We start from the raw sequence: 25252 nt of genomic DNA on the forward strand, positions 1-25252 counted from the left end.
TTATGTAACCGTTCATTTATCAATTGTTCATTTTAAAAAACGATTCATTAAAAAATGAATAAAATAGGATAAAATTATTAGTAAATTGCGCCTCATCAATCATATTTTATGGACAAAGAAGAAAGTCAACGAAATAGAGACCATCTTGGAAGCTAGAGACATCTATGGATGTGTAATTTGAGTGCATAATTGCAAAAATATTTGAAAATTAATATTGTTAAATATTGTATAAAAAACAAGTCATTAATAACCCCTTCATAAAATTCAAAATGCCTTTTTCCGATTTTTCCTTCCCATGGGTGAAACCGAAAATATGCATTATTTATTAATTGCTTACTTGCGTGATTTGAATTTTTTAAAATAAATTTTATAAAACCGTTCATTTATCAATTGTTTATTTTCAAAAAAGATTGAATATAAAATAAATTTTAATATTATATCATTAGAAAATTGCGCCTCTGATAATCATACATTACTAGGGACAAAGATGAAAGTCAACAAAATAGAGGATATTTTAGAAGCTAATGACATCTATGGATAAAATGTGTAATTTAAGTGAAAGATTTCGGACTGCTGTACTATCATGGAAAATAGGTTTACTTATTATGATAGGAGAATGAAATTTTGACATGAATGAAAAATAAGATTTAAATATCGTCGATCAAAAAATAATAAAAAATACAATTTTTGTTTCTGTCCTCTAATAAAGGTTAAGAGTAATATATTTGTTCCGATAAGTCCGATGATTTCGACGTAGACTCTCGGACAGCTGATAATGTTTTTAAAAATTACCAAATAATCACCTGTGCTTTTACCGACGTGTATCATCTGTCGACCCGTTTGGTTTTAATGTCGCTCGTCATCTATTAGTGTTTAAATTTCGTATCAATTCATGTGAAATAAATATATGCTCTTTATAAACGAAATATTTAAGAGATTTATCATTTCATTTCATGGTGTAATCGAGACACATTATTCGGTATGTAAACAACGTCATCTAATGGCACTTATGGCTAACTTTAATCCTGTTATGATTCTGTAACTTACTGTCAATTTAGTAATTTTAACAATGAAAACAATTAAACAATCGTGATTTTACTCTTCTGATTCCTTAATTTCGTATACATCAGTTATAATTTTAAACCTTACGATATATTACATGTTTTGGTTAGGTTATGAAATGTCATTTTGCTTTTGACAGCTTGTAAATTGTGAATTTGAACTATTTTTATTTATTTCCAGCAACATATCTAAAAGATGCATATACATGAATTTAAACGGATGCACGACCGACCTCTGGGCTAAGACGGATACCTGGCGAGAAATTCTGAAATTTGAATAATGTCTGGTGAAAATGCCGAGGGGCCCGTCGTTCCGGAGGCAGCGCCCGTGCCCGATTTGAATTTGCCCCCGGGGGTTAATCCAGAGAATAACATACTGCCCGGAGCGCCGATACTGAACACAATAAACAGGCCCAGGAATGATAATCAAAACCCACTCTTGAATGTGAGGGACAGATTGTTCCACGCGTTATTCTTCAAACTGGCTTTGGCCTACGCCCGTGCAGTGCCTCGTTCAGTGCGACGGTTCTTGGAGTTTGTGATATTACTAAAAGCGATACTGGCATTCTTTGTGTTAGCGTATATTCACATCTCATTTTCTCGATCGCCCACTACTTGCTTGGATCATGTGAAGTCAACATGGCCCAGGGATGGTATCCTCCGCGTGGAGATTATGAAGAATCCATCGGACGATTATAATGTGGAACAAAGTTACGCCAAAGAAAGTCGGTTAAAACAAGACAAGGATGATGTGAAATCTATGCTGGGAATGATAGCGAAAGAAGGGTAAACTTTTTATATTTTCTATTTTAAATATCTTTCCTTGGTTTGCCCGCTACAAAGTGGGACAGCTATTTTTCTTACAAACAAAAAAGCATTTTTGTGAATTTGTTGCGTAGTCAAGAAACCATAGTAAATCAGGCTGTTTTTAGTAATTAGCAGACCCTACCTAGAAAAAAAAATTGACATAAATTTCCTTTCCATGAAAAAAATAATAATAATCGCAGCCGTCTTCACCTTACCACTTTAAAAGCATTGTGTTATTGTTACAATATAATTAATATATTTATACAAGTGAAGTGTTTCAAGCACAAAAATAAAAAGAAATACCACTGCTTTAAAATATATTTTGTCATATAGTTTTAACACTTAAGTTCATAAATTGAGGTTTCCTAAATTTCTCCTTCTATTCAGGTTAATTTAGTTTTCTTTCTTCATCTTTATCAGTTTTATAGCCGAATTATCTCAAAATATTGGTATTGCGATTGATAACCTCAGCATGGTCAGTAAAATAAGCTATTTTTATATCACAGTGAATAAAAACAATTAGAAATTAATATTTTTTTGGTCAGATGCTATTTTTTATCATTTATATATTTTTAAAAATATTTTCAAATAACGAGAAATGTGCCTTATTATTTTGTGTAATTGAATTATGTTTATTAATTTATTCTTAAAGATTTCATAACATTGTGCAAATGATATGCTATTTCATAACATTGTGTAATGGTTTTAAATAAATTATTCAGTACTTTGATAAGTAAATGTTGTTTAAATATACTACACAGTTATTATAGAATTAAAATAAGAATACGTTGGTACGGCTCCACAGGTTTATAGTGACTAATTTAAGCTATTATTGCTGTTTATTTATATGCTAATAAAAATAACGTTTCCATATACAGTGAAACCTCTATCTATCGTTCCTCAAACAATTGTTTTCCCGGATGGGTCGTTTATTTCTTCTACCCACAATTCATTTCATACAAAAATAGATCGCATCAATCGTTTCCCCATCACCATTTTACCGCATTCATCGTTTTAATTACGCTGCATATTTGATATATTTTGCCCATGTTTTTTTACATTCTTCTCAATTTTCTTTATTTTGTTATATTCAATGACAATATTCTAACGCGTGGGATAAAAACTATCGAATGCATGTGTGACGCAAGGTTGACAGAAACAGCAGAAATCGAGTCACTGCTTGTACCTTCATTTTCTGAAGCATGCACACTCCTTGAGAGATTGAAAACTTTCCACTAACATATTCAATAACTTCTTCTTCTTTTTCTAGATCCTAAGGATCTGTTTGTGCCTCCGCTTGTAGCTCTTGGGATGTTGACGCCCAGCTGTCATTCCACCTTTTTGGAGGTCTGCCTGGAGGTCTGCGTCCTTTAGGGATTTTTTAAAGGGCGATACGTGGAAGTCTGCCATCTGACATTCTGTTTACATGATCATTTCAGTATCGCCTTCGTTGTCGTCCCCACCTCACGATATCCTCCGTCTTACACATGCTCCGGATGTCGGTATTTCTTACTCGGTCTCGCAATGTGTTTCTGTTTATGGATCAGAGAGTCTTCATCTCGGAGGTTTGAAGTCGAGATTTTGTTCTCTGCTCTTGCCTCAATCCCATAAGTGGCTATTGGTCGAACACATTTTTGTATATTTTCATTTTTCAAACAAATTAATAAGGCTGCACTTATATCCGGATGCCTCAGAAACTCGGTGTGGAGGAACAAACACATAAGAATATAAAGAAAAATGAAAATATACAAACATTCAATAACTGAAGTCGAAAAAAATATTATTTGCAAAGCCGAAAATATATTGTTGACTTATGGAAATAAAACAGTAAAAAAACAAGTGTCGATCACAGATTATTTATAATGCAATAAACTTTAATATTTTTTTGGGTTCTGTTCAGCTTTGTATTAAAAAAAAATATATATATTTATTTACATCAAAAACTTGTATTCTTCTTAGAATTTTAACCTACAAATGGTTTTGCAGATTACGTGGACAGTATCTTTTACTCGATCATATCTCTTTTTGTATTGACTTTTTAATCCCGCATTCATTGTTTTCCCGATTCATAGTTTACTTCAATAGGTCCTTTTAAAAACGATAGATAGGGTTTCCCTGTGTTTCCCTTTGTTAAAATTTTAATTGACATTTTATTTTACAGTCTCATATCCACTTTTGTTAAAATCGAACCATCAACAAAAGAAGACGAGTATTCCACAAAAAATACAATAAATGAAAGCCCATTAAACAATGTATCGTCGATGAACAATACGGAAGGTGTCGGGAGTCCCGATGATTTTGACAAGGGAGATGAAACTGTTGAGTATGGATACGGGATAATGGATGAAGATTCTGACCCCGGGCAATGGATCAAATCTACCCGCAACCCGTCTGATCCAGAAATGCGTTCAAATGTACAGGTAACTTTTAAAACTTAAATAAAAAACTACTGCATTAATTGAAATGGTAAGAATGAGTGCGGTAGGCATGCAAATTCACTAGAACCTTTATTATTCCGACTTACTGTGGATTATCGTAACCTAGATCAGTGCTCAGTAACCTTTCCTCACCTACGACACACTAAAATTCTTCCTAGAATTCCACGGCACACTTAAAGCTAAAACAAAGAATATAATAATAATAAAACCCTTGTCCGCACCCCAATGATGCATAGGGCACTGCGTCATATAAACGCAGTGTTATCTTGATCGTTTACACATGAAGGAAAGGTGATCAGCCCTTCGCTTCAGGTACCAGCCCAGGGTAATAATATTGATAAATATTACAGTGAAAAAATCACTTATATTTATTTTACCCCCTTTGGGAATCGAACCCGGGACCTCCAGAACGGTAGCCGAGCTTGCTGACCATTACACTACGGAGGCTGACGAAAACATAGACCATTGAAAAATTATTTAGTTATAATAATTATTCTCATATAATTTTTTGACATCTCATCAAAGATGAAGAAGAGTATGGAAGTTTGATGAGATGTCAAAAAATAATATGAAAATAACTCCTGTAATTGGAGATAATACAGATTTTGTGTAATAGTATTTGGACATACTCAAAATGTTGTACATAGTTATTCCATGTGTTATTTTGAAAAAAAAACAATATTTAAAAAAAATAATGTGTCGCATGTGAATTGTGTATTATGTTTATTATATTAAATACATAATGTAAGATGTCCAATACATTGAATTTGATCGCTGCACACCTGTATCCGGCTCACGGCACATCAGTGTGCCACGACACACCGGTTGAGGATCACTGATCCAGATAATAAAAAACGCATGTAATTGAGGAGAGAAAAAATTTGATTTTTTAAAACTTTTCATTTGAATTATAACTTTACATACGCATACTTATTTACATTCAAACCCTCATCCGCACCCGATTGTGCATAGTACACTGCATCATATGAACGCATTGTTATTTTGATTATTGACATATGAAGGGTAGGTGATCAGCCCTCCACTTAAGGTACCAGTCCAGGGTAATATTGAATAAATATAAGAGTTAAAAAATCACTTGTATTTGACCCCTTCCCTGGGAATTGAACCCAGGACCTTCAGTATGATTGCCATTTTGATTGTTGACATATGAAGGATAGGTGATCAGCCCTCCACTTCAGGTACCAGTCCAGGATAATATTGAATAAATATTGGAGTGAAAAAATCACTCATATTTGTTTGACCCCCCCCTGGGAATCGAACCCAGGACCTCCAGTATGGTAGCCAAGCGTGTTAACCATTACACTACGGAGGCAGACATAGTTATTTTACATGTTTTTTTTTTGTTGTTGTTATTATTCTAAGCTGTCCCTTCTTGACGCTGCCAAATTAAGTAAAAGTAGCATTAGTTACTTTTGAGATACATTAGTTGTCTTGAGTAGAGTTTTTAATTATTGTTGTTGTTATGTCCGCCTCCGTAGTGTAATGGTAAGCACGCTCGGCTACCGTTCTGGAGGTCCCGGGTTCGATTCCCAGGGGGGGTCAAATAAATATAAATGATTTTATCACTATAATATTTATTCAATATTTTCCTGGACTGGTACCTGAAGCGGAGGGCCGATCACCTTTCCTTCATGTGTAAACGATCAAGATAACACTGCATTTATATGAAGCAGTGCCCTATGTACCATTGGGGTGCGGATAAGGGTTTTATTATATATTTTTATTATATATACGCAATATTTATTGAAAATTGAGATAATCAAGGTCTGGATAATGGAGGTTCTACTGTAATCAGCTGAAAATCATAAAATCAAAAATAATGCCTTAAAATCACACAGTGATCCTGAGCTCTGGTTTGGTTCATGATATTTTTATAAATATACGTAAAAGTTAAAAAATTAGCAAATATATCGCCCACTCCTTTCAAGAACGTCATAAATCAAATTACTCAATTTTTCACGAGAACGTTTTTAAAGTTTAAAAATATAATATAATGTATTAAAAATAAATATAAAGCCACTTATTGAACTTCTTACTGTGCAACAGATCTTTTTAGTTAAAACCCGAATGTTTTTTCTCCATTTGAATTTTTTTTAGTATATTAAAAAAAATAATTAAACAATACCTTTTCTTCAAAATGCAAAAACAACACTTTCTGCCCTGTAGCGGGTAAATATTATGTTAAAAATATGCCTCTTTTGCTGGGATATAGTACATTTTCTGGGCATTCCGAAAACATGCACAACTGAAAATTGTCAATTTTTGAAATATGACAATCTTGAATGGAGTGAGCGATATGTAAGAATGCTTAGGATTTAATATTTTTTTTCAAAATAAAGTAAATAAGTTATGGATAAAACACGATTAGTTAAGATAAGATAAAATTTGAAGAGTTAAATATGAAAACAATGAAAATACTATTTATAAATATTTTGAAGATTATAAATCATCAGATATAGTAAAAATGACTTTTTCGAGCACCTCCAGCATATCCAGAATTTATCTCGAATTTAATCATTTGCATATTTATCGTTTTAGCCATTTGTGTAAGATTTTGATATCTCAACTTGCAATCTGATTTTGTCAAGGGATAATTTGCATTGGATCTTATATTATTTTAATAAAACCATCTTATTGAACTCATACCTGTGTGCACTAACCCTTGATGTTTATGCATGGTCAGCAAAAATCTGTATTTTATTTTTGTAATACGCAAAATAGTGAATTTTGTAAAAGTCAAGGACCCTTTTGTAAACCTCTCCATGTTCTATCCTTTAGCCATTTTCTTAAGTATATATAAATACACTACCGTAGACCGGGGCTACTTGAACTTTGATGTGTTACTTAAACCCAGTACAAAAAAAAATTAGATCTGTATTTGGTCTACAATAATGAATGTATCGACATGATTCATTGTTTGCCTGACAGGGGACACTTATTGTCACGATATGTTCATTATTGTAGAGCAATTACAGATTTAAATCATTGTTTTGTACTGGGCTCAAGTAACACATCAAAGTTCAAGTAGCCCCGTTCTACGATATGTGATTCGCGTTTTCCCCTAAAAATACATGCTAAAAAAATCCTTATGTAGCATAAAATACGGTACTGTAACATATTCTAGTCGGGTGATTTTTTCATCATCGGACCCTAATTATACTCAGACAATCTGCTGCCCGACCCTCAGTATACTAAAAACAAGTAACCGCAAACCCAATTCTGATCTATACATGTTTTTTGGCATCGCTCACGCCCTACCAAAAGTAAGCAAATACAACACTTGTAAGTGTCTCCCACTCTATACTAACACTGTGTAAAAGTTGCTTTTAAGTATTTCCCGTAAACAATGTGTTAACTAAGCCTCTGTTGAGTTTGGATAGTGAGTGTTGGTAAACTCCAGAACCTCTCCCTTTTTGACCAGGATGTCCTTCATGGCAGCAGTTGAGAATGGTTGATTTGATTGGTCCTCCTCATTGTCAGATAAAGCTTTTCTTCGAGTTTCATCACATTGCTGGACTTGAAGTGCTTGAAACTCTTCAGTTGTCAACTCTTTACTATGATACGGTCAGTTGTGTGAAGCGAGGTTTGTTGTGAGTCGCGTAATGGACGAACACAAAGTTCGATATGCCATGCATCACCGTATATAGAAATACATACATATAATATATATACAAATACATAATACCATAAAGCAGTGCTTTATTTGAAAGAATTCTCATCTCATTCTCATCCATGATCCAGAGTTCTCAAGATAATTCTAATAATCCTGAAGACAAATGGTCACAGCTAAAGAATATCATAGCGTCAAGCATCAAAGAGTCTCAAGCCCCGAGGACAAATATGGAAACACGAGGTCAATGGATATCCGAAGAATCCTGGAAATTAATTGAAGAGAGGAAACGGCTTAAGAAATTGAGCACATCTACCCAGGAAATAAGAGTCCAATACTCCGAACTGAACCGAAGAGTGCAAAGAAGTTGCAGAGCGGATAAAGAGCGCTACATCAATTCGATTTGTGAGGATATTGAAAGTCACGCTAACACTAATCACACTCGCGACTTGTTCCAAAAAGTGAAAACACTCGCCAAGAAGTTCAAGCCTCGAACATGGACCATTGAGGACAGGCAGGGAAATACCATCTGTGAAATTGACAAAGTCATCAGAAGGTGGAGAGAGTATTGTGCGGATCTATACAAAGATGATAGTATGCAACCCCAGGCAGAATTCAATGATTTAAATCCAGATGAACCCCATATAATCCTCCAGGAAGTAGAGAATGCCATTAAAAAACTCAAATCCTACAAATCGCCTGGAAAGGACGGAATCCAAGCTGAGTTCCTAAAGAATATGACCGATGACGGCATTAAGAGGATGCACGATATATGTAATTCGGTATGGGAATCAGGAATATGGCCAACGGACTGGGTGGAATCTGTATTTATTCCAATACACAAGAAGGGTTCTACGCTAAAGTGTGAAAACTATCGAACTGTCTCACTCATCTCTCATGCCAGCAAAATATTGCTACACATATTAAAAGCAAGGCTAAAACACTACCTCGACTGGCAAATTTCAATTGAGCAAGCTGGATTCGTCAAAGGCAAGGGTACACGTGAGCAAATCTTGAACATAAGACAAATAATCGAGAAAAGTCGGGAGTTCAAGGTTCCGGTCGTACTTTGCTTTATTGATTATACAAAGGCTTTTGACTGCGTGAATTGGAATTGCCTGTGGAAGGTTTTGGAAGCAATGGGTGTACCGAGACAGTTGATAGTTCTTATTCACAACTTATACGTACAAAATTTGGCATCGGTAAGAGTTGATAATTTCCTCTCAGAGTCATTTCAAGTACAAAAAGGCGTGAGACAAGGGTGTATACTGTCTCCTGATCTCTTCAATATATATGGAGAATATATAATGAGGAAAGTACTAGACGGGTGGGAAGGTGGCGTATCAGTAGGGGGCAAAAAGATCTCCAATATAAGGTTTGCAGACGACACAACGCTAATAGCCAACAATGAGGACGAAATGGCTGAACTCCTCCATAGAGTCGAAATAGAAAGCCAGCATTTAGGACTTCAAATAAACAAAAGTAAAACCAAGGTTCTTGTCATCGACCGATTCGGCACCCTGATAAGGAACAATTCTTTAAGGGATTATGAAGAAGTCGACGACTTTATCTATTTAGGTGCACTCATTTCTAAAGACGGAGGCTGTGAAGCAGAAATCCGGAGAAGAATTGGAATGGCAAAATCAGCAATGTCTAGTCTGGCGAAGATATGGAAAAATCGGTCCATACTGAGGAGAACGAAAACCCGTCTAGTGAAATCTCTTGTATTCTCCATTGCGCTGTATGGAGTGGAAACATGGACACTGAGGAAAAAGGAAAGACATATGCTGGATGTGTTTGAAATGTGGTGCTGGAGGAGGATGCTGCGCATTCCTTGGACTGCAAGACGCACAAACGTCTCCATTCTCCGCGAACTGTCAGTGACAGAAAGACTCTCCACAACTTGCAGGAAAAGGATTCTGTCCTACTTTGGGCATATCGCCAGAAAGAACGAGAAGAGTCTTGAAAAACTGGTAGTAACAGGTACAGTTGAAGGCAAGCGGGCAAGAGGACGGTCTCCAACAAGATGGACAGACCAAATAAAGGAATTAACTGGATCCTCGCTAAACGCTGCCATCAAGTTGGCCCAGGACCGGGAAGAATGGAGAGGACTTGTGCACCAAGTGACATTCCAGAAGACCACGACGCTCAGCATTGAGCAAGAAGATGAAGAAGAAGAAGATTTAAAAGAATCTATAAACATGAGGTAAACATAACTGAATTTCTTCACTCTGGCCAATGTCTGTACACGACGGATTCCTCAGTTCTTTGGACATGTTGCACATGGCAATGAAGATAATCAGGGATTATTGGTTGAGGTCCGTAGCTTGGAGGGGAAGAAAGGGAGAGGAAGATCCCCCACACGATGGACCGATCAAGTTAAGGCAGCAGCAGGCACCTCGGTAGTTGGAGCGCTACGTGCAGTCTGTTAAGGGATAATTGGAGAATAGTCATTGCTTTCACAGGGGTCACAGCCCTCAAAAATGAGGAGTAAGACGGAGAAGAAGAAGAAATATAACTATAGTTCTTTCAGTCTTCCCGAAGGAACAGTTATAGGAACAACAACTGAACTAAAGCTGTATTTTGATTTCGTTCAGTATATTTGAGCTCTGATATGACTGCTCCAGTAGTATTCTTCAAAAAGTTTTAACTTTTCCAGGAGTACAATAATTGATGTCCAACTTTCCTGGGGAGTGGGTTTTTTTACATTAAATATGTATTTTTTTAAATAAAATCTTTGTATTATGAAGATAGAAATTATGTAAAAATAATTTAAATAAAAATAATGCTCACTATCTTTAGGTTTTATTTTATGATAAGTTGAATACTAATATCCACAATTGTCATTACAATACAAATTACATCATACTAACTAACAGATAGACTTCGGCGTTCATTAACGTCGATACTCCTTTGAGGAAAATTCGCACCGACGCTTATTTACGTCCATACTCCCGGAAAGGTTAATAGCATTGTGAATTCTATATTATATTAATATTTAAAGCATTTACTTTGTGGTTAGTCATTTTTACTAATTTTTTTTTACAAAAATGTTAATAATATTAGTATATAACCACTCACCGAGATTTTTGTGTCTACCAGTTTCGAGACGTACCAGTCTCTTCGTCAGGATCATCACTACCACAGCATGCAAACAAAACTACCCTTCACTACTGACCAAAAATCACATGTCGCTCACTCCTTTCAAGAAGGTCATAAATAAAAAAAACTTGATTTTTCAGGAGAACGTTTTTAATGTTTTAAAATATAACACAATGTATTAAAAATAAATATGAAGCCTCTCATTGTACTTTTTACTGTGCAACAGATCTTTTTAGGTAAAACCTGAAGGTTTTTTCTCCATTTGCAAAATATTTAATATATTTAAAAAAAAAATAAACAATACATTTTCTTCAAAATTCAAAAACAACATTTTCTGTCCTGTAGCGGGTAAATATTAAGTTAAAAATATGCCTCTTTTGCTGGGATATAGTACATTTTCTTTGCATTCCGAAAACATGCACAACTGAAAATTGTCGATTTTTGATTTATGACGTTCTTGAAAGGAGTGAGCGATGTGTTAAACATTTTCTGAAGTTTTAAGTGTGTAAATAGTGCTATGGTAGTGAAGGGCAGTATTGTTTGCATGCTGTGGTAGTGATTATCCTGACGAAGAGACTGGTACGTCTCGAAACCGGTACAATATTATTAACATTTTTGTAAAAAAAAAAAGTAATTGTGAATTCATTCATTTTGCATTAGTATACTTTATTTTATACAAACGGAATTGCAATTGATAATTTTACATACCTTTTTGTTTGCATTGATAAGCATTTTATAATATATGCTCACTGAGTCATATTGCATGAATAAATAATAAATATATAATATTGTACCAAATGCGTGCCATAACTTACTGCAAAACATGTTTTCGATGGAGTAACCTCCAAATGTTATCTAGTTTTCTTCACACATTGAGAGAGATAAACTCTTATTTATTTACAACATTTTGAGTGTGTCCAAATACTTGTTCACAAAATCTGGATTATCTCCAATTACAGGAGTTATTTTCATATTATTTTTGACATCTCATCAAAGATGAAGAAGAATATGGAAGTCTGGGCATTTACGGGGCTGACGACCGTCATAAATTAATTTGTAAATAAATTGTCTGGTTAAATTATAAGCTTAAATAATAAAAATGAAAATGGTATTTTCTGGCGTTTCTCATGTGTGTGATTATAATCCAGGATTCGGATCTCACATACTAATATAAGAGTTTCTGCTTAGTAAAAAGCTTCTTTACATCTCACCAATAGATGTCTCTAGTGAAGTTCTATTGATTCAAGAACAAGGTTTCTAAATTGGTTTATATATACAGAACTTCCAAGAATTTGAGTAGTGTGGTTGTCAATAATGGGTAGAATTGGTGAATGTTACACGTGTGTAAAGTGATCACTTAAACCAGCCGATGACGGTCGTCAGCCCCGTAAATGCCCAGACTTCCATATTCTTCTTATTTATTGCTCACTTTTCTAATGTGACCTTTTCTTTTCAGATAAATCAGACACAAACTGCAGTCTTAACAACCGAAATATTGTCCCCTGATCAGACGGACAACGATTTTAATGATAAAGATGCCAAAAGTGATGTTTCAGGTATACAAATCAAGTATATGATACTCAAATTTAAGCTCTTTTTGTGGACGAAATTTGTGAATCGATATTTTTTATTATTTTGAGAATCGCCACAACAATCTGCCTTCACGAACAATCCTCGCCCCTTCCACATTCATGCATCTCTACATACATACTCAAATAAACAGAATTACCTAATTTTTATTATGTAAATCTGTTTTAAATGACATGTATATAATGTCCTTCCAAGAATCAATACATATTTTCCTTTTTTTAAAAATAAAAATCCGTAATTGAATTAATTGATTCGGCAGTCACTTTGTGGTAAAATCTATCCATTTTTAATTAATGTTTTACTTAGTAAATACCACTATTTCTTAAAATCTACTGTGACACGTGTTTCGATGCATTCCGCATCATTTTCAAACACCGTATGTGTTTGAAAATGATGCGGAATGCATCAAAACACGTGTCATAGTAGATTTTAAGAAATAGTGGTATTTACTAAGTAAAACATTAATTAAAAATAAAAATCCGTAGTTTGATCAGCCTCCGTAGTGTAATGATCAGCACGCTCGGCTACCATTCTGGAGGTCCCAGGTTCGATTCCCAGGGGTGGGGTCAAATAAATTTTGTGGTTTTTTCACTGTATTATTAATTCAATATTACCCTGAACTGGTACCTTAAGCGGAGGGTTGATCACCTTTCCTTCACTTGTTAATGATCAAGATAACACTGCGTTTATATGATGCAGTGCCCTATGCACCATTGGGGTGCGAATAAGGGTTTGAAGAAGAAGAGATTAATACGTAATAATTAGTTGCTGGGAGCATAATTTAGCATTAGAGATTGAAGAATAATGGCAAAATTAATATAAAATTATGTTAATTATTGTGACTGCAGACAGTTTATTATCAACAAAAAAATGTTTATTGTAACTGCAGACAGTTGGTAGAATTCCAAATTGTATTGTTGGTTAATATATCCCAAATTAAACAAGGTTTATTTGGTTGAATTCATGAACATTTATTTATGTATATGTCAATACGTGTCGCGTTTCGTCTTCTTAGGACATTATCAATTACTCAAAACGCGTCACGTATTAACATATACATAAATAAATGTAGAATTCAACCAAATAAACCTTGTTTACTTTGGAAATATTACCCAACAATAAAATTATGTTTCTTGTTTCTTTCAGTTTGGCCTGATGATGAATATATCGTGGAGTACTCTATGGAGTATGGTTTCTTGAGATTGTCACCAAAGACCCGCCAAAAACTTAGCATTCCCGTCAAGATTGTGACGCTGGACCCCAACGTAGACAAGTGCTTTGGCGATTCTTTCTCGAGATTCGTTTTGGATAAATTTCTCGGATACGATGATCTCCTAATGGCATCTGTGAAGACATTGGCTGAGAATGAAAGTGATAATGCAGGATATTTGAGGTGATTCATATAAAATTACCCTGTAAATAGATTTTTTTACTTATCTTAAAATTCTACTAGTTTTATGATGTTGCAGAACGATCATACTGATTATTTAACTATAATACAATAATAAATAAAAATGAAAATGAATTTATTAAATCATACAACTAATATGCATTTTTTTGTGAATAATAGAGTGTTAATTCAATAATGAAGATCAATTGAAATCAAATAGCGTAATTAAAAAAAAAATACATTTTTAGTAAAATGAACAAAACATTTTCTGAGATGTAGAGATTGAAACGCATAAAATTCATATTTTTCCTTATATACTTCAGAAATATGGAATACATTTAATTGAGTCATATAAACACACGTCACTCACTGCTTTCAACAATGTCATATATCAAAAAACTTGATTTTTCGGGAGATTGTTTTATAAGTTTAAAAATATAATGAAATGTATTAAAAATAAATATCAAGTCACTTATTGAACTTTTTACTGTGCAACAGATCTTTTTAGGGAAAACCTGAAGGTTTTTTTCCATTTGAAAAATATTAAGTTTACAAAAAAAAAAATTACCTTTTTTTCAAAATGCAAAAACAACACTTTCTGCCCTGTAGCGAGTTAATATTATGTTAAAAATATGCCGCTTTTGCTGGGATATAGTACATTTTCTGGGCATTCCGTAAACATGCACAACTGAAAATTGACGATTTTTGATATATGACATTGTTGAAAGGAGTGAGCGATGTATGTAAATAAAAAGGCAAATTAACATTTCTTCTATTGAAAATTTACAAATAAAACTGTTCCTTATGAGCGAGTTTTATTGTTTAGTTTCAAAGTTGAAATATGTATATTTTTAAATATTTGAATATAAATAATGTTATTAAAATATCATGATCTTGCAACACATTTTTGTATGAAATTATTGTAGGTTAATCTTTTTACTATAAATATATGTAATGATTCAGAATGTTACTTAAATTAAGTAAAACTTAAGAGTCTGATAAAGAAATCTAGCATATGTTATATCAAGGAAGGATAAAATCAAGTGCGAGTGTTTAGAGAGTGTTTTTGCCTAGAATTTTCACTCATGAAATACATGGAATTATAGTAATTTTAAACATAAAGAGTAAATCCACTCACGAGTAGGGATGGGCTATGAAACTTATAAAGTTTAGCCTGAGTACGGACATGATAAACGGTGTTGCATAAGCCGTAGCTAGATTTCATAGTCACTTGGACTTTAGGTAATTAAAAAAAAAATCAAGCATATTTAAAAATTTAATGTTTTGTTAAATACAACTCTGGGTAAAACTGTACATAAAATTTAAAAAATTTGTATACATTCTTAAATTTTAGGTACTTACATAAACGTATCTTGATACGAAAAAAATATATTGCTTATGTTGAAAATAAATGTTTCAAATTAAAAAAGAAAATATTATATTATTTATATTTGAAGCACTAACTTTGTGATTTTCAATTTTATAATTAAAATGTAACTTTGTATTAATCAGTCTTGATAAAGAAGCGGTTAGCTTCGAAACCGGTAGACATTTTAATTAAGTTAAAATAAAATATTTATTGTGATTTTAAAAACAAAGTTACATTTTCATTATAACAAAATATCAATTTCAATTTTGCTTAACCCTTTTTTAAATTACACATTTTTGTCTTCAAGTAAATTTGAATAGAGATACATTGCTTCATTTAAAAAAGTGTTAAAGAATACATAATTCAACTAACTGTAAAATATGTTTTTGCCAAGTATTTTATACTTTAATGTGTACATTTGTTGATATTAATGAAATTGTTTTATTTTATTTTTTACAGAAATGTTGTAACTGGAGCCCATTATCGTTTTGTTTCACTGTGGATGGCGCGAACTTCGTACTTTCTCGCATTCATCATCATGCTGATCTTTGTGAGTACATACTTTATATGTTAACATAAAGTTTATGTAATGTAATAACCACTTTCACTACCGTTACTTGCATTTCGTACGTCTAAATATTATATCTCGTGAAATAGAGACATCTAACATTAAAACATAAAAGTGAAAATGGTTTATAACTTGGATAAAGTAGACTTTTCCAACGAGTTCGAAACGCAATAGATAGATGGCAGAATTATAATTAACATCAAATAAAATTACCATTCTTTGTTCATCGATGTTATTGATGTTTGACACGCAGATTCACAGATGGCAGTGCCTTGGAGGGAATTATAAAACTTTATTTGTAGTTAAAAAAGGAGTATTAAAAATTTACTGCAATAGATGTTGCCATTTACCGTAAATTTGTTATTTGTTGCTCGAGGATTTTTGAATTTTAGGTGCAGGAATTTAGAACATACTTTCCCAGCGAGTGTTTTTGCCTAGAATTTTCACTCATGAATTACATGAAATTATAGTAACTTTAAACATAAAGAGCAAATCCAACACAAGTAGGCATAGGCTATGAAACTTATAAAGTTGAAGCCTGAGTAGGGACATGATAAACGGTGTTGCATAAGCCGTAGCTAGATTTCAGAGTCACTTGGACGTTAGGTAGTTCAAAAAAACATACTTTCCCCATACTTTCATGTTTTATTTAAACCATATCCGCTCCGTATGTGGAGTATATGGAGTCCACAAACTGTCTCCGAGTTTTGCTTGCATCCTCCCAAGTCAGGTCCGCGTTCCGAAGTTCTGACGAGAACTGCCGACTAATTCTCAGCTGTGGTCGTCCTGATGCCTTGTAAAAGAGGCAAGCTTGATGGCGGCTCTCGGGAGGCATGCGGAGTATATGGCAAAGCCAACTGAATCGCCTTTTCTTGACGACATTTGTGACCAAGATTTGCTGCGTCCTACGCCTTATCTCTTCATTCCTCACAAAGTCCAGCATTCAATTACAAAATGTATAATATTTACAGGACGTTTTTATTAATTTTACATTCGACCGGATTTTTCGTGCGTTGTATCCTAAGGGCGCTTGTCCACTACCCGGAATTACACGGAATTTTACCGTCCGGCACGTCAGTTAGCGTATTAAAACGACGATTGGCTTGGATTGGCATGTGCTTTTGTCCATATTTCTTCGGATCGGTGCTCTTGATCGGTGCGTGAACACGTTGCGCGTAAATTCGATCACGCTAAACTGTCGTAGTCGCTTTCATTTTTCAAAACCGGACTGCCGGATGGTGAAATTCCGGGTAGTGGACAAACGTTTTACTGCACTCTATTTTTGTGGATATTTTTCTTATCCGTTCGCTTCCTCTCTCGCGGCGGTCGAGCGAATGCAAAACGAAAACGAAATGGCGATTTTTCTAGTGTGGCGTGTTGACACTGTCCCGCGCCGGTATTAGCATACCAATCGTGCCGGCCGCGCAAACAAAGGCGTCATTAATCATCCCGTAAACTAATAAATGATACGCCGAATGGGGCGCGCCCGGTAATGAATCCAAATGAATTTAGGACCGCGGCCCCTCCGCGCGAGAGAGCGGGCAAAGTGCTGAAATTACCCGATGTTAAGTAATTGCTGCAAGTGTACTACTATCCCGGAATGTCGCGGGTCGTGGTGCTTTACAAGTGTAATACTAACCTTGGAATGTCGCTAGTTGTGTTGCTTTACAACTGTACTACTTACCTTGGAATGTCGTGAGTCATAATGATAGATACGTGATGTTTTATAAGTGTAATACTAACCTTGGAATATCATGATTCGTAATGCGTTATGCTTTACATGTGTAATACTAACCTTGGAATGTTGTGAGTCTTAATGCGTGTTGCTTTACAAGTGTACTTCTTGTTATGGAATGTCATGAGTCGTAATGGGTGATGCTTTACAAGTGCACTACTAACCTTGGAATGTCGTGCATCGTAATGCGTGATGCTTTGCAAGTGTACTTCTTGTTATGGAATGTCATGAGTCGTAATGGGTGATGCTTTACAACTGTACTACTAACCTTGGAATGTCGCGAGTCTTAATGCGTGTTGCTTTAGAACTTTACTGCTTATTGTGGATTGTCGTGAGTCGTAATGCTTGATGCATGATGCTTTACACGTGTACTACTGACCATCGAATGTCGTGAGTCGTGATGCTTTACAACTTTATTACTTACTATGGAATATCGGGAGTCGTGAGTCAAAGTGCGTGATGCTTAACTAATGTACTACTAACCTTGGAATGTCGTGAGCCGTAATGCGGATTTTCAACAAATCGCTCACTCCTTTCAACAACGTCAAACTTGATTTTTCAGGAGAACGTTTTTAAAGTCTAAAAATAAAATGAAATGTATTCAAAATAAATATCAAGCCACTTATTGAAATTTTTACTGTGCAACAGATCTTTTTAGGTAAAACCTGAATGTTTTTCTTCCATTTTAAAAATATTTTGCATATTTCAAAAAAATATTAAACAATACCTTCTCTTAAAAATTGAAAAACTACACTTTCTACCCTGTAGCGGGTAAATATTAAGTTAAAAATATGCTGCTTTTGCTGGGATATAGTACATTTTCTGGGCATTCCGAAAACATGCACAACTGAAAATTGACGATTTTTGATATATGACGTTCTTGAAAGGAGTGAGCAAAATGTACCACTTATCTAAGAATTTCGTGAGTCTTAATGCGTGTTGCTTTACTGTTTACGGAATGTCACGAATCGTAATGCCTGATCTGTACAAGTGAACTATTGACGGTGATATTGACGATGTCGGTAACGACGAAGCACGGCCACTGGTCAAATGAAATAAATGCGAAAAAAAACTATAGGTACATTTGGTATTTTATTATAAAAGTTTAAAGGATATTATGGGATGATCACATTTTATTCCACTCGTCACAAAAAATCTCATCGCGGTTCATTTATTCGGAAAGATTCATCCCGATATGATTTTGTGTGTTCGATCATTAGGGGCGCAGAAGGGCGAAGGGTGTAGATAAATTGTCGCGATAACCAGCTGCAGAGTCGCACGGGCGGCAGATAACGTCGCTGCCAATCTGACAGCTCTAGCGACTGTCCAATGTGATTATTGCGCGGGCCGTTCGATACGCGCGTGAAGGCCGGTCGCTGAGGCGAGAACCCTTACCGGGAAATGTTTGTAATAATTCCTAAATATAATCTATATTCCATTATATAGAAAAGTAGAAAGAGGGAAGGTTCTAGAAGCCTAGAGTATAGGCTTACCAGCAATGGCTCAGATAAGAATGCTTAGTTGGTTCGTTGGAAATGATATATATTAAGTATTACTATATTATGTAACGTGCTTTTGAATCACCGGAAAAAACATGACAGAAATCAAATTTTATTTCAATATTTTTAATTTAAAGGTCTAGATGCACATGCTATATTTGAGCAATTGACTAACTAACTAACTAACTAACCATCACGCCGCTTCCCCGCAGGGGTAGGCAGAGAGAATCGAACGCCACACCACTCTGTCTTTGCAAACATTCTTTGCCTCTTCTACATTCATGCATCTCCTCATACATACCCGACGATTATTACGACTCCTGACCCGGCCGCTTTCAAGTATTTGACATACCTGATTGTGCCAAGTTTTCCTCGGTCGTCCTCTGCTTCTTTTTCCAACTACATTCGCTCCATAAATTTGTTTAACCGTTCTTTCTTCACTCATACGCTCCACATGTCCAAACCATCTCAACACACCTTTCTTAATTTTATCGATAATGCTTATCTCAGCCTTACATTCTTTCCTTATTTCATCATTCGAACATCTATCAAACATCGTTTTGCCACACATTCATCTGAGGGATCGCATTTCGACTGCATTCAGTCTGCTTTCATCCTTCTTTTGCCAACTCCATGCTTCGCTTCCATACATTTGAGCATGCTATATTTGACAAAAATGGTACTTAGTAGCATGCGTCCACGTACTTTGCCAGAAATGAGCATGCTCATTTCTGTGTTTATAAAGTGTAGTGTCTATTTTTTTTATATACTTTAATTTTATTATATTATTAGATTAAAACCAATATTTTTAGCTTTTCCACTTTATTTTTATTTGACCAGCGACAGGGTTTCGTCGTTACCGACATCATCAGACTGGTGGGAGGCGAAGTTATAATATATTATAACTTTATATAAAATCGTGCTCTCAATACAAAAAAGCCTTTATAAAAAATATTTTTAATATCATACAATACTTAAATTCACTCAAATTAAATTAATTTCTCATCAAAATTGTATCAAATCATGGTTATCAACTCCTGCCTTGTTTTATATATAACATAACAATTTGTATGGCCTCCCACCAGTCTGATGATGTCGGTAACGACGAAACCCGGTCGCTGGTCAAATAAAAATAAAGTGGAAAAGCTAAACATATTCGTTTTAATCTAATAATGTATTAAAATGCAATTCCATCACGAAGTGTCAGTGGATAATATAAATCTTTAATTTTATATCTCCTACCGATTGTACTTTTTACTAACCTACCCCTGTTTTAGCAGAAAATATTTTCAATTGCGTGTGTTTATTAAAAATACACCTTAGAATGTTACTGTTCATTACTGGTGATTAATAAAGTCTACTGATTGAACACTTTCATTTATTTTTAATATTATTAATCGGTCTTGATAAAGAAGCGGTTAGCTTCGAAACCGGTAGACATTATTTTACCTTATAATAAAATATTTTTAAGTGATTTTAAAACAAAGTTACATTTTAATTAAAAAATATTTATATTTATTTGAATTTTGAAATGCGTGGATAAGGAAAAATTATAAGATTATTTTTGTAAAATGATTTCTCCCTTTCTGTTTTTCCTAAGCCCTTGTAATATTTCCTGATTCTCAAGATCTTACATGTCAAAGAGGATAATACCCGTGGGTTTGCCATGTATGTGATGTATGCGATGACAGATGGTGTCTACCGATTATGTATTAAAAGAATTCTTAAATTTTCATTTATAGTCCCGTTCTGGTAAAATATCTATATTTTTGAATTCTTGTTGTAAAGTTTTCGATTTCGTATAATCATGGTTTTTAAAACCTGACTTGTGTATATAATACAGTGAAACCTCTATTATTGTTCATCGAATCATCGTTTTCCCTATGTGCCGTTTATTTCTTCTTACCCCGAATTCATTTCACATAAAAAAGATCGCATCGATCGTTTCTATCCAACATTTTACCGCATTCGTCGTTTGAATTACTCTGAATTTTTGATATATTATTTCTGTTTGTTTTTTACATTCTTCTCAATTTCTTTATATTCGTAATAATATTCCAGTGTTTGGGATAGAAACTATTGAAAGCTTGTGTGACGCAAGGTTGACTGATACAGCTGAAGAGGTCGATATAGTCGAGAAAAAAATATTATTTGCAAAGTCGAAAATACACTTTTGACTTTCGGAGATAAAACAGTGAAAATACAAACGTCGATCACAGATTATTAACAATGCAATTTCGTAAGGTTGTTCTTGAATCATTAGAACTTCACTAGAGACATCTATTGGTGAGATGAAAATATGTTTTTTTTTTATTGAGCAGAAACTCTTTATTAGTATGTGAGATCCGAATCCTGGATTATAATCACATACATGAGAAACGCCAGAGAATATCGTTTTTTCATTTTTATTATTTTAGCTTAAATTATATTTTAGCTTAACATTTATTAACTTTTAAAACTTTTATTCTTATTAGAATTTTAATATACCAATGGTTATGCAGATTGGGAGGACAGTACCTTTACTCAATCGTATCTCCTTGTGTATTGACTTCGTAATCGTTGTTTCGTAATTCATTGTTTACCCGCATTCATAATTTATTTCAATAGATCCCTTTAAAAACGATAGATAGAGTTTTCACTGTAATATAATTTTGTCTAGCCTCCCACCAGTCTGATGATATATGTAACGACGAAATCTGATCAATGCTCAGATTTCATCGTTACATAATAATCGTTACATAATAAAATAAATTTTGGAATAAAATATACATCTGTTTTTTCTTTTTAAAGCGTGTCGTTAACAAAATGGCATCCATGAAACGACAATAAGCATTTTCTTCATTTACACAAAATACATCGTTCGAAGGGGACAATGAAAACACAAATCCAATACAAATTTAAAACATTTACGCGGGATTACAGTATCGCCTTTCCCGCGAAGCTCCGCGACAAATGGGGTGGAAACTCTTACCCCCCCGGCCGTACAAATACCCCCTCCCTTTCGGGAGCGGTCCACCCTAACAGTCCCCTCCTTCTTACTAACAACCGTCACCCGTGGCGTCCGCACATTGTATTGATGCCGTGTCAATACGATCCGCTCTTGGGTGATGAACCGCTATACCGGGAGCGGAGGGGGAGGGGAAGGTGAAGAAAGGGAGGAGAAATTCATACACAACCACTCAGATACCAATTAGGTATGAGGAGATATATCGCTCACTCCTTTCAAGAACGTCATAAATAAAAAAAAAGATTTTTCAGGAGATCGTTTTTAAAGTTTAAAAATATAATGAAATGTATTAAAAATAAATATCAAGCCACTTATTGAACGTTTTACTGTGCAACAGATCTTTTTAGGTAAAACCTGAAGGTTTTTTCTTCTTTTGAAATATCTCAAAATTGGCAAAAATGTAGTTAGAGCACTTTACGTAGGGCACATCGATATATAACGATAGATAGTATGCCCTGTTAATACCCTGACTTCCACATTCTCTCTATAGCCACGTTTAGATGTCAATTATTTTTTGTAATCATGTCCTCAATTAAGACGGTGTTTTGACTTCTAAGAGCCCTGCTAATTTTTCCTCCGGAAATCCGAACAAAATTTTGAAGAAAAATATTTGCCGGAAAACATTTAAAAAACACGCAAAAACTGTATATTTATTCTTACATAAATTATTAATACAACCTAATTTTGTTCAAAAACTGTTGAAAAGTTGATAAAGGACACATAACTGTTCCAGTTTTGCTACTGAAGAACGGTAAGATTAAACTTTATAACATAAAACTACTTTGTTTTAACCACTTTTTATTGGTACACTTTTCCCAACCGGTTTCGACAAGAACCTTGTCATCCTCAGGGTTAATGTACTAATTAAACCCGGAGGATGACAAGGTTCTTGTCGAAACCGGTTGGAAAAAGTGTACCAATAAAAGTGGTTATTTTATTTTATAAAGTTTATAAAATGCGCCACAAAGTATCTGCGAAAAACATTCAATAAACTGTAAGATTATATTGAAATGTAAAAAGTTGCAAATAACGTACATATCCTCGTACCTTAAAAGTAAAAGAATATTAGGAGCCATAGGGCGGCCCGTACAATGTAACTACCATAGTGTAAAATACTATGTATGTGCTGTGTTACAAATTTCTCGACTAATCCTAACTTTTCCAAATCCGAACAGGCCACAGCCCCAATTAGTTCGGATTTCCTTGTTTTCACTGTGTTTATTATATATACCCCATGTTGAAGGGTGAGCGAGTTGTACAGACGGTTACCTTGCGTTTGCATCGCTCGTTTGTGTCGAGGCGCGTTTGTACATTGTGTATCAAATTTTATCTAACTGTCAGGAACGATTCCCGCCGAAGAGTTGAACCCGATTGCGTTCACGTACTCCCACTAATGTCGCAGGACTATTTGCGGTTTCGTGACGTAACTGGACCGCAAATTTGGGAACTAAATCCTGGACTCTCCGGGATTTTACCCTATTTTCAAAACAAATTGTTTCGATGAGTTTGTTGCATTTAAAATGTTGCATTTGAACACATTCATTTGGAGTTGGTGAAACAGTTTTAATATGCGGTTACAATGTGAGACAATCCTTACTTTAAATAAATATCCTGTAGAATGTTACATTGTAGATTAATGGGGTGTCCTGTATCAGAACGTAAAAATTGACTTTTTGCGATTTTTTTAAAGGAATGAAAGAAATGAGTTTTTTTTATAATGGTTAATAAAAACATTTTTTTAAAGAATAAAAAAATATACATGCAACATATTTTTAAGCCTATTTCAGGGGGGGGGTCTTGTCGCTCCAGTCTTCAATCGGCGGTAAAGATCCATCTGTGTCGGGTTGTGGTCCCGTGGTCAGTGTTTCTCGGGTCGAACCCACTCTACCACAATTTGATACCTATTTCTAATAATGAGCCGCTTAGGCTTACAGAAATAGCATGAAATTGAAATATTTGTGTAAATAATTAACATACAAATATTTATATTTTTTTATTTTTTTTTTATTTAAATCTCGTAAATTTTGACAGAAACAAAAAACCAAAAATGGATTTATCATTTACATACATTTTCTTCTGGGTGAAATAAAAAAAGGCAGAAAATAAACTGTTTTTAAAATATTTGTCTAAAATATTTAAATAAACATAAATAAACGTTTTTATATATTTAGAATTGGCCTTTGTCACTTTGTAAAGATAATCTTAGATAATTTATCTTTCGAAATAGAAAAATAGAAAAAACGTGTTTTTGACATTCTGATCCAGGACGGTCTCTTAAATGATGGAACAAAGTAATACACTTATTTTAAATAAACATCCTGTAGAATCTTACATTGTGTATCAAATGATGAAAAAAATAAATCACTTTACATGTTGTTTGCGGTGTACGCGCCAGACGCGGTATAGTATTATAAACTGTGTGTTTGTAATTGCTCTACCCTTTCGGGAAAGCGTAACCAGTGCAGTTCGTTGCAAGTGTTGGGTAAATAATCGTATCTCGTGTCCGCTTGATTACAAATTGAAGTAATAAGCGTATTAAATTAGTCAACTTCTTCATCTGTTTACAATGTTGTGAGTATGTCCAAATTTTTGGTCACAAATTCAGAATTTATGAACAAAAATTGTTTACATACATATCAAGATTTTTTTTATTGATATAGATGTCAATTTATAAGTGTCTCAACTTGGTATGAAAGATCTATCGTTTCTCTTAATTAATTTTAATTTAAGTTTTACTTAATAAATACCTTAATAACATTTCAACGTCCCAAGGAAACAACTCTAAAATTTGGAATTAACTTCACATAATTTTGCAAACATTTGAAATAAAAAGGGTCTTTGTGAAATAAATGTTTACTGAAAAAAAACATAGATGCTACCGCGAAATCACACATGAAGCGACGTGGAAATTATATGATACATGTATGAGATTCAACAAATTGAGTGGTGTGGTTGTCAATCATGGGTAGAATGATGAATTTCATTGAATGATTTGGCAGTCCATTTCTGGTAAAATCTATCCATTTTTAATTCAAGTTTTACTTAGTAAATTAAG

The 25252-nt window shown here is 34.2% G+C and overlaps 1 protein-coding gene across 2 annotated transcripts in view; it reads left to right on the forward strand.

Annotated features, from left to right (window-relative positions):
- Positions 1–813: 813 nt before the first annotated feature.
- The window catches only part of LOC148305007 (membralin), a 92159-nt gene continuing 67720 nt past the window's right edge, over positions 814–25252 (forward strand). The window contains exons 1-6 of one of the 2 annotated variants that reach the window (XM_088267397.1): positions 814–979; positions 1243–1847; positions 4030–4288; positions 12496–12595; positions 13776–14022; positions 15848–15938. In XM_088267397.1, the coding sequence (XP_088123523.1) occupies positions 1342–1847; positions 4030–4288; positions 12496–12595; positions 13776–14022; positions 15848–15938 (1203 nt within the window). In that variant the 5' untranslated portion in view covers positions 814–979; positions 1243–1341. The remainder of the gene's footprint in view (positions 980–1242; positions 1848–4029; positions 4289–12495; positions 12596–13775; positions 14023–15847; positions 15939–25252) is intronic. The other variant, XM_088267398.1, reaches the window with a different exon arrangement.

The sequence above is a fragment of the Brachycentrus maculatus genome, unplaced genomic scaffold (assembly GCF_059751285.1).
Source record: "Brachycentrus maculatus isolate JH-2025_06_01 unplaced genomic scaffold, ASM5975128v1 h1tg000294l, whole genome shotgun sequence".
Lineage (NCBI taxonomy): Eukaryota > Metazoa > Arthropoda > Insecta > Trichoptera > Brachycentridae > Brachycentrus > Brachycentrus maculatus.